Source organism: Eulemur rufifrons, chromosome 1 (assembly GCF_041146395.1).
Source record: "Eulemur rufifrons isolate Redbay chromosome 1, OSU_ERuf_1, whole genome shotgun sequence".
Lineage (NCBI taxonomy): Eukaryota > Metazoa > Chordata > Mammalia > Primates > Lemuridae > Eulemur > Eulemur rufifrons.
In genome coordinates, this window is record NC_090983.1 from 4392288 (window position 1) to 4407630 (window position 15343).

At 51.9% G+C, this 15343-nt stretch overlaps 1 protein-coding gene across 3 annotated transcripts in view; it reads right to left on the reverse strand.

Moving 5' to 3' along the window:
* Positions 1 to 15343, reverse strand: part of AGAP1 (ArfGAP with GTPase domain, ankyrin repeat and PH domain 1) — a 520729-nt gene that overhangs the window by 115566 nt on the left and 389820 nt on the right. For 2 of the 3 annotated variants that reach the window (XM_069466874.1, XM_069466774.1), the window contains one exon: positions 1434 to 1595. The exons of the other annotated variant lie outside the window; for it this stretch is intronic. In XM_069466874.1, coding sequence (XP_069322975.1) covers positions 1434 to 1595 — 162 coding nt within the window. The remainder of the gene's footprint in view (positions 1 to 1433; positions 1596 to 15343) is intronic. 3 annotated transcript variants of the gene reach the window in all.

Sequence of the window (15343 nt, forward strand, 5' to 3'; positions counted from 1 at the left end):
CTCTGCCCCAGGCCTCTGGTCAGGGTGGGGTGCGGCTTTGCAGGCGTCTCGTCAACGCTCAGCATTTGTGGCCAAATCCTCTTTCAGTGGGAAGGCCAGTGGCATCTAGGTGGGTGCCCTGACCCAGGATCATTATTTTTCCGCTATTGCTGATATAACAGAATCATCCTCATTTATCACAACGTGAGAAAATCGGTTTTTACTGGCTAAACCTCTTAGCAGGAAGCTTACGGGATGCGAAGTGGGAAGAAGTGTGGGGGGGAAGGGCTTTCCTGGTGAGCTACATGGGGCTCTGAGCCTCGGTCACCTCGTGATGAACACCACACGGCCACGGCGCACTGGTGTACGGAAGACACTCACACGCCACACGTAACACGCCACGCGCTCCGCTGCTCCTTCTGGCGAGCACACGCACTGGGGGTTTAGGAATGCATCCCTGGACATCAGGAGGGAACAGGCCGCTTTCTCTAACGCGGCCGTCTTACAACCTGCAGCTTAAGTTCTGAACACTCAGACAAGCACAGTATTCAGAAAAAGCGCAGCAGAAAGAGAGAGAGAAGGAGGACATGAGTATTAAAGGTAGTTCCTGAGTACGTGGAATCCTCTCCAAGGCTACGCTCTTACTATTATTGGTCTCACAAGTAATAATACGTGTTATGACAACAATGTCTTGAAATTTTAATTTTCCTTTGAAGTATTTCTTTAACCTGAGAGATAAAATTCATGCAGTTCGTTTAACGTGGTGCGTTTGTGCAAGTGCACTTGAGGATCGCTACGTGTAACTGTGGCATAAAAACAGTGACGTCATTTGAAGGAGCCACTTCAGAAAGATCACGTCCAGCCATCACTGGGAATAAAAACTAAGAAAGGACTCACCACGTCCAAAGGGAACAAAGACAAACTGTGACAGCCGGAATATTAACAGAGCACACGGGACAAAAACAGGTGATGGGTATTAACGGAAGAGGCGTTCTGCATAACACGCTGCTAAAAGCCAGAATGGAGGCAGCTACCTTATCAGAGCTAAGACTAGCCAACACCAGAGATGACTCCCAGATTAGGAGCAGGGATGGTCTTTACCACAGTGATAGGACAGGGCCCACCTCGCTGGCGTGGACACCGTCAGCCCAGCTTGCCGAGCTCGGGCACAACGGCAGGATCCGATCAGGCCCATGACGGGAAACCAGCATCACCATCACCAGCAGCAATTGCCAGAGGTAAGATGAGAGATTTGGTTGCGTAATGTGAGAATCAGCCAGTGATGAGAGGGCCCCAAAGGCCCCTAGTGCCACCGTGCGGACAGAAGACACATGAGGTGACCTGCAGCACTGTGCATTCATGGCTCTAGTGGGGTCTGGTTTCACAAATTTGAAAAATAAAAACCCACGTTCGGAAGTGTCGACTCTCGCCCTGGGCGCCCCGGGAAACCTTACCTTCAGCGGTGCCGGAGAGACCGTCGGCCTTGAAATTGCTCGTACTTTTCTTCCTTCGGTGCTTCTTTCTGTTGGCGTGAGGGGAGGGGGGCGGGTCGAGCTTGGGGCTGGTGGTGCTGGAGATACTCGGGCTGGAGCAGACGGAGTCGCCCAGCCCTGTGTCTGCATCGGACCGGAAAAGGCAAAAGAATGCAAACAGTGAGCATTTCGAAAAGCAGATTTTGCAAAAACACCAAAGCAACATTCCTCCAGTATGACACGGGCCTGCAGGTGACATCCCGTCGTGAGATGGCTGCACTGGAGACCACGCGCCCCTTGCTCTAATGCCACCTGACAGTCACGCCAGCACTTACTTTCTACATCACCTTTCGCCTCGGAGAATTTAAACTTCTCTATTTGCGTGACTGGAGTCTGGAGAAAGAAAGCGGTGAGTTTATGCTTGTTAGTTGTTTATTTTTCTCTTCCCGTAATTACCTTAACATATTAGAAATAAAATAAAGACACTTAAGGATAAAGAGGGAAGTGTCATCTTAAATGGGGTTGATTCTGTGTGTGCCCAGGTACCGCACTCCCGATTCCCTTGTTCTCCTCGCAACATCGCATGTGCTCGAGCGTAACTGCATTTCACTTCATTACCGGTGACAGCGCGGAACCACTTTCTCTCACTCATGTCCAGCAACCGGGTTTAGAAGTCATAGACCCACCAATTTTTGATTCATTGAAGATACTGATAAAAGTTTCAAATCCAGTATACAAAAATGTGATTATTCACTACAAGTGAAACTCTCAATTTATTATGTCTACTTTTATTTTTATCAAAGAGAAGGCTGAAGTGGTACTAAATGACCAGGAATGAACTTGCAATTCAACCAGAATAGAAAAGTACACTGAAAAAATGATGACACACGGGTGGTCGATGCCTCCAAAGCCCTGAAAATTCTTTACCTCACAATTCAGCATCTTTATAATTCAAAATACAGAGTTCTATGCAGTATGTCGCATTCATTCCACGGGTATTTTCTGAGCACCTGCTGTGGGCCGGCAGCTTTTCTATGTAGATGCCTGGCACCCATCACTGACAGGGAAAGACAGAGAGTCCCAGGGGAGGGCGTGGACGCTGCAGCCGGGCCAGGACCCGAGCACGCGGGCAGGTGTGAGAAGGAGAACAGAAGGAGAACAGGCACCCGGAGCGTGGGGGCTGGGCAGTTGGGCAGGGGGTAGCAGGGATGGGGGGCCATTTTAAATAGGGTGGTCAGGGTAGGTCTTGCTGAGAAGGGGACATTTGAACCGAGACAGGACAATGACAAAAGAGTGAGAAGGTCACCAGGGAGGTCCCTAGGGAGGGAGCAGCCCGGTGAGTTCCAGAACAGAGTGAAGGCCAGGGTGGCTGGGGCAGGGGTGGGAGGGGGAGGGCGGCAGGGGCAGGAGACGGTGCTGGAGACAGGAGGGGGCTCGAACACCAAAGGAAAGGGGGCACCACAGCAGGGTTGTGAGCAGAAGGGCGACATGATTTCAAATATAAAGACACTTGGAATCAAACTGAATTTAAAATATTTTTATTTTGTGAAGTTCTAGAAAATGTTATCATATACTGAGAAATGTAAAAACGCGTAACTTAAGGTATCTGAGACATGTGGTTTCAAGAACGCCCCAGATGCACCTCCTTGGCCACCCCAAGACCAGAGCTCCTTGGCCCTCTGCACATGGGAAGGGTCACCCTTCATTCTGTGTGCCCAGGACACACGGAGGACCTCAGGGAGCCCCGGAGCTCCTGTGGGATGCCCTGGGCAGCAGGTGATGGGGCAAGACCCTGAGACTGTGTCCGCCGGGCGCACTCCGTGTGGGTGGACGCTTGCTCACAAAAGGTACAAGTGCTGACGGCCATTTTAAGGAGCTGCAGGAACTGTGGCAATCTGGTGTCTCAGTGACTTTCCTCCCACCAGGCTGGACTGGGCTTTAAATACATGTGACCTCCGTCCTCAGATGCAAGTGCCCAGGCAGAGGGGCTACTGTCCTGGCGGCAGGACAGGAGGTGCTGTCCACAGCAGGGATTTGGCCGTGCGCTTCCTCGTGTGCCCCCATGGAGGTCCCCCACGACCACCTCTCTCTAGCAGTCCTCTCCCCCACTCCTCTCTCCTGCCACACTAACCCTCCAGCCTGGCCTGGCCCCACCCTGTCCTCTAAGGGATCCTGGCCAGTTACTTCCACTGGGTCCTCCCTCCCCACGAGCTTCCTTTCTGTCTGGGGGGTGGGGGGGTCCCGAGATCACTCACATTCATTCACCCCCCTCCCCACACCCTTTCCTTAACCCCATTATTCTTCAAAGGGTTATTTCCTTAACTGGAAACTGTGGTGCTAATAGCAGAGCCTCCTATAGAAGTCACTACCAGTCAGGTACTGTTCTAAGCTCTTCACACAAGTTAACTTAGTCCTCTAAACCATTCACTGGAGTATGTGCTATTACTATCACCTGCATTTTACAAACAAGGAAACCGAGGCACACAGGGAGGGTAAGTAACTCATCCAAGTCACAAAGCTGGAGTCTGGCTCCCGAGCCTGCTCACAGCCTCTAGATGGCTCCAGACGAGGTTTCTATCTGGACAGGGGGGTCACACATTCGTTTTCTTCCTGACTCCCTGAAACCTGGGTCCCTCGTCACTGCTTTACCGTAATGTCCTTCGTGCCATGGCCAAAGTCCTTTTTATCTTCCCTTTCCCTTAACTTCTTCCTTGTTCTGATCCCGAGATGCTGTCTTCTCCCCAGTGCCCGAGGGGCCCCCTCAATGTGTGTGACACCGAGGCCACAGTCTGGTCCCCAGTCTTGGCTCCTCCCTGCCTTGGCCTGAGGTTACACTAATCTTTTTAAGGTAGTATTTCTCATACATATTTTAAAAATACCAGATCCCATTGAATATCATATAAAAGCTATAGATACCCTGGAAAAAAAAGGCTAGACTAATCAAATTTTATGTATGATTTCACAGCACTCAGAAGCTACATAATGTTTTGGGGTGAGCTGGTCTAGAGACCCCAAGATCATCACTTGTTTCTACAACAGCCCTTCTATGTGCCAGTCAGGGCTCAAACCCCACAATGAATATTTTTCTCATTTCAGATATTTCCTGCCCAGGTTTCGAGTCTTCACCCTCTTGGCCCCACCCTCTCTGTAAGCGTTTAGAAGCCGTTTGGTGCCAGGCACAGGGCCAGGACATGGGAAAGCAATGTCACTGTGACTGTCCCTGTGCTCAGAAGGTGCAGGCCCAGCCCTGGAGGCAGACGCCAGGACAGGCAAACACAACCGCCGGCTGCCCTGGGGCGCCTGTTCATCATTTCACTCTGTCCCTTGAGCGTCCTCGGTAATTCCCAACTTTCCTTGCGGCTCATGTTCTAACGGTCTGTCCCAGACTAGCATTTCTCGTCCTGCGCTCCCGCCCATCCCACAGCAGGGACCTCTGCATTCGTCTGACCTCACCTAATCTCACTGGTGTGGCTGTCCCCCGTGCTCACGTCCTCCGCGCTGACTGGTGCGATGCTGAGGACACAGCGGCTGAGTCGTAACGTAAACCCCCTGCCATTGCCATCACCCAGTGGGCTTTTCAAAGTCAGTGTGACACTGAGAGCACATGCACACGCTGTCCGTATGACAGGTTCCACACACGTGTGCTGGGTCTAGAGCTTGGCGCTCTGTTCTAACCCATTATTCTTTTTATCCATCTGTGTCCTAGGGCTACACTTTGTTGTTTTTCACAATAGTCTCAGCTATTCTCGGCTGTTCTGAGCATGCACCTGTGTACCCATCCACGTCAATAAAAAGATATTGACCAGGGAGGGTGAAGACAGAGCTTCGCACCTGCTCCCTTCTCCCTCCAGCTCGCCTGATCCCGAGGCCCCGGCTTCACTCCACCCTGCGCCTGCTCTGCGCCTGGAACCGGCAGGGCTGGGGCAGCACCGCGCCACGGCCTCCTCTGGACGAGGTCGGAACTCTCTGGATGGGCCTGCCCTTCCGTCCCTGAATCCATTTCCCGCTCTCCAGGAGGCTGCCTCCCAGCTGCTCCTCTCTCTCCAAACATCACACACCTCCCTCTACCCCCATGGTGACCTCACTTTTCACTTCACTGAAGACAAAAAACCCACAAAAGCATCCCTAGGAAGGGCGCACCCCCTCTAAGCCCGTGCCCCCTGGGCTGGATCCCACGTCCCTGCTCGGACAGGGCCCCTGGCCCCGGTATCCCATACCCTCTCCACTGGCACCAGACATGCTGTATCATCTCCCATTTTCACCAAAACCCTCCCTGACCCCACGTCCCCACCCTGCACCGGGCGGTTTCTGCCCTTCTTTAAAGCCCGACTCCCCAAACCTGCCCCTCCTCACTCCGGCTCACATCCCACCAGCCGCCGGCAGGTCCTGGCTGAGGCCACCTGTGCCCTCCACGGGGCCTGTCAGTGAAACAGTCTTGGTGGGGGTCGCATCAGTCTGGGCAGCCCCCGCACAGCCTGCCCCAGCCCCCGAGGGGAGGCCGTGGGGAGGTGTGATGGTGGGGAGGTGTGATGGTGGGGAGGTGTGATGCTAGACAGGTGCAGGGAAATTAGGAAGCTCTGGGCAGCAGAAGCCGAAGGAGGGAGCCCCAGGAGAAGCCCTGCTCCACTGGGCGTCCCGGCCCTTGGGTGACACCTCATTACCCGTGTATCTGGACCCTTCCTGGTGAGAGTGTGGGCTCTCTGAAGGGAGAGCTCCTTTATCCTCTTCACCACGGCACGTCCTGAGACGTGTTCGGGGTGAAGAAAGGCAGCTCGATACACATTTCAGTTTTATTGAAGAGCTGATCTCTGCTCATCCGAGAGGTGCTTACACAGGTGGACGGACCCGCTTTTTGGTGTATAATAGAGGAATGCTGTCAACTTGGCGGCTTAGTTTGAAAACTAGCCACAAGCACGCTTTTGTGCCAAACCACTGTCCTGTAAGTGTCCAACTGTTTGGGATCTATTTTTAGGTAAACAAGTAAGTCCATGGATGAAGCCGACTGATACTGAGAAAGTCCCCCCACGTCCACCCCACACACGCGCTGGGCGTGCCCCACCAGCCCGCGGCGGGCAAAGGACAAACCCCACCCCCTGAGCTGGCTCTAAGGGGTGAAAAGAATGCCCATCTAGTTTCTTGCTTGATGCCTTCGGTACAAGACTATTTTTCGTGGGCCCAGCTATGGAACAGTGGGAGTCACATCTGCGGCAAGTGTGCCAACGGCCCGGTACAGACGGGGGCAGAAGGAAGGGGGCCTCACGCTTGGCCACCGTCACCAGGTCGGGCGCATGCAGGCCGGCCTGTGGCCACTGGGAGAAACAGACCAACAGGGAGACCGAGGTGTCGGGAGAACGCCCAGCAGCGGGGTTGGGGAGAGGCTGTGAGCCTCATCCTGGCCGCTGGAGGACGAGGAGGGCAAGGAGGCAAGCTTTTAAGAGGACACGGGGCTGTCACTAATAATAAAAACAATGGTGATCTCCAGAATGAACACAGAAAGCAAGGCCAGCATCTGTCCTGAGATATGGAGTGTAGAGAGCGCCTCAGGGTCCCCACGGCACGGCCTGCCATGCTCTGATGCGCTGCTCACGGGGCCGAGGTCCTCCAAGGGGCTCAGGAGAACCATCCTGGCCCCAGCTTAGAGACACAAGTTGAGGCAGTAAGTGGCTTTCTGGGTCAGGCTGCAGGGGAGGGTGGGGCCACCCCGATACAGTTCCCCCAGCCATGGGGACAGTCCAGCACGCTATGGCCCAGGCTCTGGAAATTTTTCCCCCACTTTCTTGCTGGAGGAGCCCCGCCAGTTGCACCGTGACCATTTAGAGGTCAGGCGTCTACGATGGGCTAAGGAGGTGAGGCACACAGCACTTGGAGAAACCAAAGGCCCTGGGTGGGGGCGGTGGGAGTGGGCACAGCTCAGGAGTGGGCGTCTGCCAAGGCAGGCAGCCCTCCTTCGGCAGGAGGAGGCTCCGTGGCCAGGGCCAGGCGCGTGCCCGGCAGCAGGAGCGCCAACTGCACGAGGGAGCAGCAGCCGTGGCGCAGAGAAGGCGACGGTGGTGGTGGGTTCGGGTGAGTGTCGAGGAGGGGTAGGGCCTTGGTGCAGGGGTGCGTGGCAGGGAGAGTGGCCTGGGGCTCCACAGCAGAGGCCTGGCCTGACCGCCCTCCAGCCTGCAGGGGTCTCGGGGAGAGAGCCATGGGTTTCCAGTCGACGGGGCGCTGAGCTGCGCTACCAGGATATTCATGCCCACCTTCGAGATCGTGAGACCTCCCTTTTGAGAGGAGTTGTTTAACATTCCCCCGGTTTAAAATATGAGCAATCAAAACGCACCAGGCTTCCACGCTGCGCTTTTCCATTTCCCATACTCCTCTCGCCTGACAAGGTGTCCCTCAAATGGAAGAGGCCCCCAAGCCCCGCCCGAGACACTGCAAACGAGCTCCAGCCGCAGCCCCCGTCGCAAGCCGCTCCTCCCGCCGGAATGTGGAGAACGCGTTTTATTTTGTATCAATTACTGGGCACCGGGACGGACGACTACTGTCGATAGCGTTAGATGTGGGAGGGGAGAAGCAAAGAGAAAAAAGGCACGCCAAATTAAAAAAGCAAGCGCCTCATTACTCCACATCCAAAGCAGCTTTGATGGAGGGGCCCGGGGTCCCGAGACGCGCGGCGCAGGGGGCCGCGCTGGGCCGGCCGCCATCCCGCGCGTTCAATGTCAGCCATTAGTTCTTCCCAATCGGGCATCAATGTTCAACGCACACCCCAAAAAATATATAATACGAGCAATAATGATCACAATCTGCAGTCTCTCTGAGCCTCGGTACGTGAAGTATGAGTCAAAGAAGCAGTTCCACTTTTCACTCGCAGAGCTGACAAGCGTGACTAGAGGGGGAATAAAATAACATTCCGTCCGCATAAATATCAAGCAGCCTGCCTGAGACTGATGGGCCAGGAATGTATTCTTAGCTATCATTCCGGCAGACAGGCCCAAGGACACTCATAACTTATTTTACAATCATTTAGTTTCAGCTCAAGTGGAAAACGTGACAACTTATCTCTGCTGACAAGATGCCATATCGAACCTTACAATTAACTCTCCCCCGATTATCTGCCCAGCCGATCATTAGCCGGGCAATTCCTGATGAACCGGTGCAGGGAGCTCGTCTCGGTGAGAGTCGGCGCCAGGTGCGCCGATCGGTTTCTGACATCCGGTGATATTCACACAGACCAGGCTCTGTGCCTGTGCTTCCCACGTCCCTCCTGCCCCCGAGGGTCTCTGATGTGTCCCCTGGGGGAGGCACACTGACCTCCGCAAGCATCGCTGCGGCGATGGCCACGATCCCCTGTGAGGCGAGCTCCTTCCCCGACCCTGGCACCTGTGTTTCGGGGAGTGCTGGGCCCTCCAGAGGGACCCCTCCCCCTCCAACCACTCTTCCTCGGTGGGCCTGGTTTGGGGAGGAGACACCAAGGATTTGCTACAAGGAGCCACCCACACTTGGGAAGAGCTGCCAAGGGTTTCTGAAGGGTTGGCTGCCTGTTAATTTTCTGCGTGTTCATTAAAGACACAAAATGCTTTACAACACATGTTCCTAAGGAGCATGCATCTATATGGACAAAAGAAAAGGGAAAGACAAAGAAAAGAAAAAGGAAGAGGCCGGGATATGTATATCAGCTCTCCTCCCCGCTTTCACACGCACCTTAACTTACCCATCTGGCAGTGTCAGGTACAATACGGTACTCAAGAGCCCCCCTTTTTTTGGTATTAAAAGAATTCAAAATTATCAAAGACAGGGCCATTTGTAGGTGCCAGGAGGAAATCAGTTGAGGGCTAAGACCTTCTATAAACTCAAGATGAAGTCATTGCAGGAACTAGTAAATTAAAACACACTTCCTCTGATACAAGGCCAACAATATAAAGCTAATTTGGATCTTTAATGAGGGCTCTGTTCTTTCTGAAGCTTCCAGAGATGTGTAGGCTGGTAAATAAAGAACAGGCCACCTTTGCCATCCAAGGAAATCACAACATCCTGGGTCTCTGTTGAAAGGTGAGTGTGAAGTGAAGTTCAAAACCTCACCCTTCTCACAGTTCTTTTGACGGGAGCTTTCAGCGGGAGGAGGTTTACTTGAATCCCGATCTCTGAAGATGTTTCAGAGACTGGCATTATTGTCCCTTTCCCTTTGCCGCTCACACGGAGGTACACAATGTCAGAAGGGGCAGCGGGGACGCGGCGGGGGGCCGGGGAAGATGACAGGTGTGAGGGAAGGGAAAAGACAACACAGCCTAGACTGAGTTACAAAAACGGGGAGGAAAGGAACACAACAGGAGGGGCCAGAACTGAGGGAAAACACCAGGGAGAAGAATCTCCTACTTGGGCCATTTTCAGCGACACCAAGAGACCTCTAACAATTAAGCTGGGTAGGTTGGCATTTAGGAAATCTGATCCTCATTTAGACGAAGCCCTTGATTCCTGAAATCCGCCTTACCATCTAAGCATAAAGAAAGCCTTACCAAACGAGCACACGTTCTGATCACTAATTAGGGTGCAGGGTTTCTTTTTTGAGGTGATGAAAATATTCTAAACTTGACTGGCGATAGTTGCCCGTATCTGTGGCGGTACTAAAAACGATCGAATTGCACGCTTTAAGTGGGTGAAGTGTGTGTTGTATGAATTCTACGTCAATAAAGCTATTTTAACAAAAAAAGAGAAAAAGGGCAAGATCATTGTGTTAAATGCTACAAAGCAACTAAACAAAGGCGACAAGTCCGTCCACTGGGCAGCCTGGCGAGGGCGGGGAGGGGACAGAGACAGGGCAGGAGTGGCCAGGGGAACACGCAGGGGCTGACGCCAAAGGCCTCCACAGGACTTAGGCTACCACCTGAGTGTGGGGTTGGGGGACGGACGTGGCTGCCTGGTCCCCAGCCACCTGCCAGGACCTGGCTCTGCACAGCAGACCGATGGCAGTTCTTAGGGAGCCCCTGCTGAGGGAGCATCCCCAGCTCTTCCGAGGAGCAGAGGACGTGCCGTGGTGGAACAGCTCGAGCTCCGCAAGCTCCTCTGTGTCCCGCCCCCCAAGTCCTGTTCCCCAGCTCTCCAACGTCTTGGTCACTCTCTGTGCCCCCATCAGATGCCGAGTCTCTCTTCCTGCGCGTCCGCTGTGACAGGCTCTGGACAGGCATCCTCAGCGGCTCCTGGCAGCTGGCACTGAAGACCATCATCTGGTTTCAGGGAGCGGCAGAAGAACGTGGCGTGCTCAGGGGAGGCGGAGAGCCCAGGGTCGCCGGTGGGAGAACATGCCTGAGAGGAACGTACTCGGGAATGCAAATCGGGGTTTTATACTGAAGGGTCAAAAACCAAATTGTTCTCTAGTTGATTTTTAGCTGAATGCAAGCTGCGCGAAGTTTTAACTTAACCCAGTGTACTTCGAAAAATGTAAAGGCACGCTGAGCAGTACTGCTAGGTGGAAATGAAATCATTTAAAGAGACTCCTGTTTCTCTCTCCTGCCTCATCTTTTTTTACATAATCAGCCACAGCCATTCCTCAAGTTTGGTGCCCAGAGCTGCTAAATTACAGAGATTCTGTTTCACGTGGAAGGCCGCACTGAGCAGGCTGCGGAAAGACTGAGCATGCCTTGTAGAAAATCAATTAAATCAAGAAGTTAATTAGATGTACGATCCATCCCTGATAACACAAATTTCCCATCTTTAGAAACTTAGCTGTTTCTCTGAGAAGTCACATGCAGTCAAATCACCAAGAGCTGCAGAGGAAGGCGTCCCGTCCGCAGTAGAAAGGTTGGCCTTCGCGAGGCCAGGCCACGGAGGGCTTTGTCCAGGGTCCTGAATGCGTTTGGCCGTTTCACTCTGCTCAAGGCACAGAAATACATGGACGCCAGGCTGCTGCTTCCTGGCACAGCCCTGCTCTTAATCTGCTGACATCGTGTGGTTGAACAAGCACAGGGACGGTGTCCTCAGCCTTTAGAAAACCTGACATGCAGAAGCCCCGACTTGAAAAGGAGCTAATTTCGTTGTGACGTACCGTCCCATCGATCCAGGGTGAAATGTCATAAAAAAGTAAGTAAAGGCATTCTTTTGTTTTTTAACGTCATAAAGAACAGGATGAGTTTGGCTTGCTTCATTATTTTCCTACCGTTTAGATGGATTTCAAATTTTCAACCATAAGTCAACACTATTGTTTATTTTCTATATTTGGAATTACTACTTTCGGGCGGTTTTCAAGACAAGGGTGTGAGAAAATGAGCACTTGTAGGGCTCTGGATACACGCTGAGAACCGCTCCCACAAGTCCTGTGCTTCTCCCGCCAACAGCGGGTGAGGACGCCCAAACCGTCCCGTTCTTGGAGCCTGGACACGGTCTGCTGGCTGACTCACAGCCCGGCTCCCACCCTGCCCACCTTCTGAGAGGGAGTCCCCAGCCCCCAGGACGGCCGCAGCCAGAGGTGCGGGCAGGAAGCAGAGCCAGGCCCAGGACAGAGCAACACGTTGGGTTCTGTGACAAGGAGCCATGGAGCGTAGAATCAGAAAAGCAGCCTCAGTCCCAGCCCAGCCACCGGGCCATGCGACCTCGGGTATGTCATCTCTTTTAACTTCAATTTCTTCACCAGCAAAACAGCATCCTGAACCCCCACTCTGGATGCGCCTCACCCCACACCTGCTCTCTTCTCTGTCTTGGCCAACTAAGGTGGCCAAGCCCCTGTTAAACTAAGGACTGACGCAGGTAACTCTGCCCTGCACACAGATCCAAGACAATGTGGTGCCAGGTGCTCCTTCTAGCATCTACTGCTCAGCGGGGTCTAGACAACGTCCAGACGAACAAACGGACAGACAGGCCCGGTCACCAGCCAGGCTGTCTCTTCGGAGCCGTAAACAGCAGTAAATAAAACGAACCTCCTGTCCCGCAGCCCCTATGTTCTGGCGAGGGCACAGACTCAACATCAGAGACACATGCACGTATTGGAGGGATCATGACAACCGTGGGCAGCACGGAAGCACAGCGGGGGCGTGCAGGGGGCTGGCACGAGAGGCCTCCCTTACTCCTGAAGGCCATGCATGTGCGGCTGCAAAGGGTAACCCGGATTTTCCAAACAACCACCACCCAACGTGGTCAAAGCTAAGGACTTTCAGCAGAGAACTGTAACACAAAAAACACATTTACTAATACCAAGAGAAAACTAGGCATTTAAGGGAAAACGTCCTGCTACTAACAGAGAAGATCTTGGGAAATGTACCTTTAGATATGCCACAATGAAAGGTGGACAGACTTCAGTGCGAGTGACGGACAGCTCGGCCATTCCTGCAGCGATGGCACACGGGGGCCTCCCCCGCCCACGCTGGAGGAGGCCACCCCTCTCCTCAGCAACCCCAAACACTGCACCCCCTCGTGGCCTTCGGTGCGCTCTGATTTGGTCCTGTGGCCGTTTCCTTTATGTGGTTGTGTCCCTGTGTTTTTTCCAAGTTGTTTACGTGTGCCCATTGGCAGGCAGGCGCCAATCTCGGTAAAAAAGTAAAAAAAAGAACATGCCAAACCAAGACATTGCAGTGCAAAGAAAAAGAACTCAATTTGAGTGAAGCCTCTGAAGTGCTGAAGGGAAAAAAAAAAATCCACCATCCCCGTAATTGTATATTTAAGACCTAGGAGTTTTAAATACTATTTAAACACTAGCTGTAAACTCTGCATTACGTATCCTTACAGCTCGAGCATTTCGGAGAGTAAATGATCAACATATTACGATGATAAATTATACCTTCTTTTTTCTTGGGCATCACATGCAACCTTTTGTTACATTTTAAGTCACCTGTGGAAAACATCAAGGTTTTTTTTTTTTCTTTTTTGGGGGGGTAAAATCAAATGCTAATTTGCAAAGTCCACTCCCCCCTTTTTTTGGTCTGTCCTCATAGAAATGGTATCTTGTAAACATCTAAAATGTTTGAAAAACTTCTTGTTCAATATGATTTCATGACTCTCTCCTGACTCTGGGGCAGGAGGTTTGACTCTGAAAAGGGATCCTTGCAGCTCCCCAGGCTTTCCTGGCGGTGGGTGGCCGCCCCGTCAGCGGGGACCGATAGCATCTAGCATCAGGTGCCTCATGCGGAAGGCCCGGCCACTTGAAAGGGGCCCCGCCAGTCCTTCCACCACACCTGGCTCTAGCAGGTGCCCCAGTCAAAGGGCTGGAGGTCGCTCGGCAGGACTCCAGCTCCCGGAGCCCCCGCCCCTAGGGATGCTTTGGGGGGTGGGTTCCACTGGTGATTCATCCACAGTGACCCTGAACAGAAAGCCCTGGAGCGGAAGGGGAGACCAGCAACCACTCAGGACCCCCAGGACAGTGAGGCCTAGTGTCAGGGACACAGCACATTCAAGGACTGTATGTGTAAAAACACCACATATTAATGATTTGACAAATAACTACCCGGTGCCACTTGGTGGGTGGAACTGTTACAGGCCCTGGGGAAACAGCAGTGGAACAAAACAATCATATTTCAGGTTTAAAAAACAGATAAAATTCACAGTACAAAAACCTAACAAACTAATCCAATCTCAATTCTATATTGCTACAGATCGACACGTAGGCACAAAGATATTCAAAATATATTTGTCTAAATTTGTATCATAAGCTGCCTTGGGTACCTGTTTTGTACCTGCATAACCTTTTAACAATATAAACATTTTTGATAAAAATATAGAGAAACCCCGACATTTCAATTTGAGGATTTGTCCTATGAAATTAAAAAAAAAAAAGTGTGAGATGACTTCTTTGACAGTTATCAAAAAGAGAATATTTTTCTCTCCTGCTGTTTTAGAATTTTGCTAATCTGCTGCTAATGACTAATGACTGTGCTACATATTTTACGTAGATCTCAAGGCTGGGGTTAAACTCTAACTTCCTCTGCCTGGAAACCAGGTATTATCAACCCATTCATGTCTCTGACTAGTAGCAGGTGAGCTCTGCTCACCGTGTTCATCTTAATACAAAAGGTGAAACACCGAGGTCGTCTATGCATCGAATACTGGAATCAATTTGCTGTGGTGTTAATGAGAAAATGAGGCTGCTAACCTTTCATTTTTGACTATGCTATTAAATAACTGTATTTAAAATAATTTACCAGGTCACACATAGGATGTAGGATGATGGAAAGTTCCCCAAACCAGGTGCTAAATGAGTAGATCAGAGTGGACCCTCTGTTTCCAGCAAAAATCTGTAGCTAAGACTTCTTGGAAAGGAGACTGACAGTTTCCTGCATCTGTCAAGCTCTGTGTCCTGCTAGTGTAAAAACTGCCCCATCCGTGAAGGGACTGGCAGGCGGCCGTGGTGTGATGTAGCTGTAGCCCAGGATTCAGACCCTCCAGGGTATCAGGAAATGTTTATTTTGTACCAGCAAAAACGAGCGATTCCTGGGGAGGCCACCCATGAGAAACAAAGGCTGTATCTAAGGGTACCTAGACAAGTCACCTGCACTAGGGTGACATTCTTTCTGTCTCGCCTGGGACAATCCCAGTCTATGCCTGTTTCCCAGTGTAATTATTAACATATAGTCATTGCAATCTTAATCTGACCCCATAATCACTCCAAAAATGATGAGATGAGCAAAGTTCAAATTTGACTATTTAAGCTTTGGGCAAGTAAGAGGCTTCATAAAAATGGAAAGGCCCCTCTGAGAACCTGCTCTAAATTTCTGAGGCTACTGTATCTCACGATGGCCTGGGGAGCATTGTCAACAAACATGCCCGAGACTGGGGAATGATGGAAACGTCTGTATCACAGCAGACGGTTTATCTGAACTTGCCTGGACATCTGTCAAGCGCTGTGCTTGGATAACCGTCTCCACCAAGACACCGCAAGTAACATCTTCACAACAGCAGACCAAAGATCATTTCATCTCCGAAGTGTC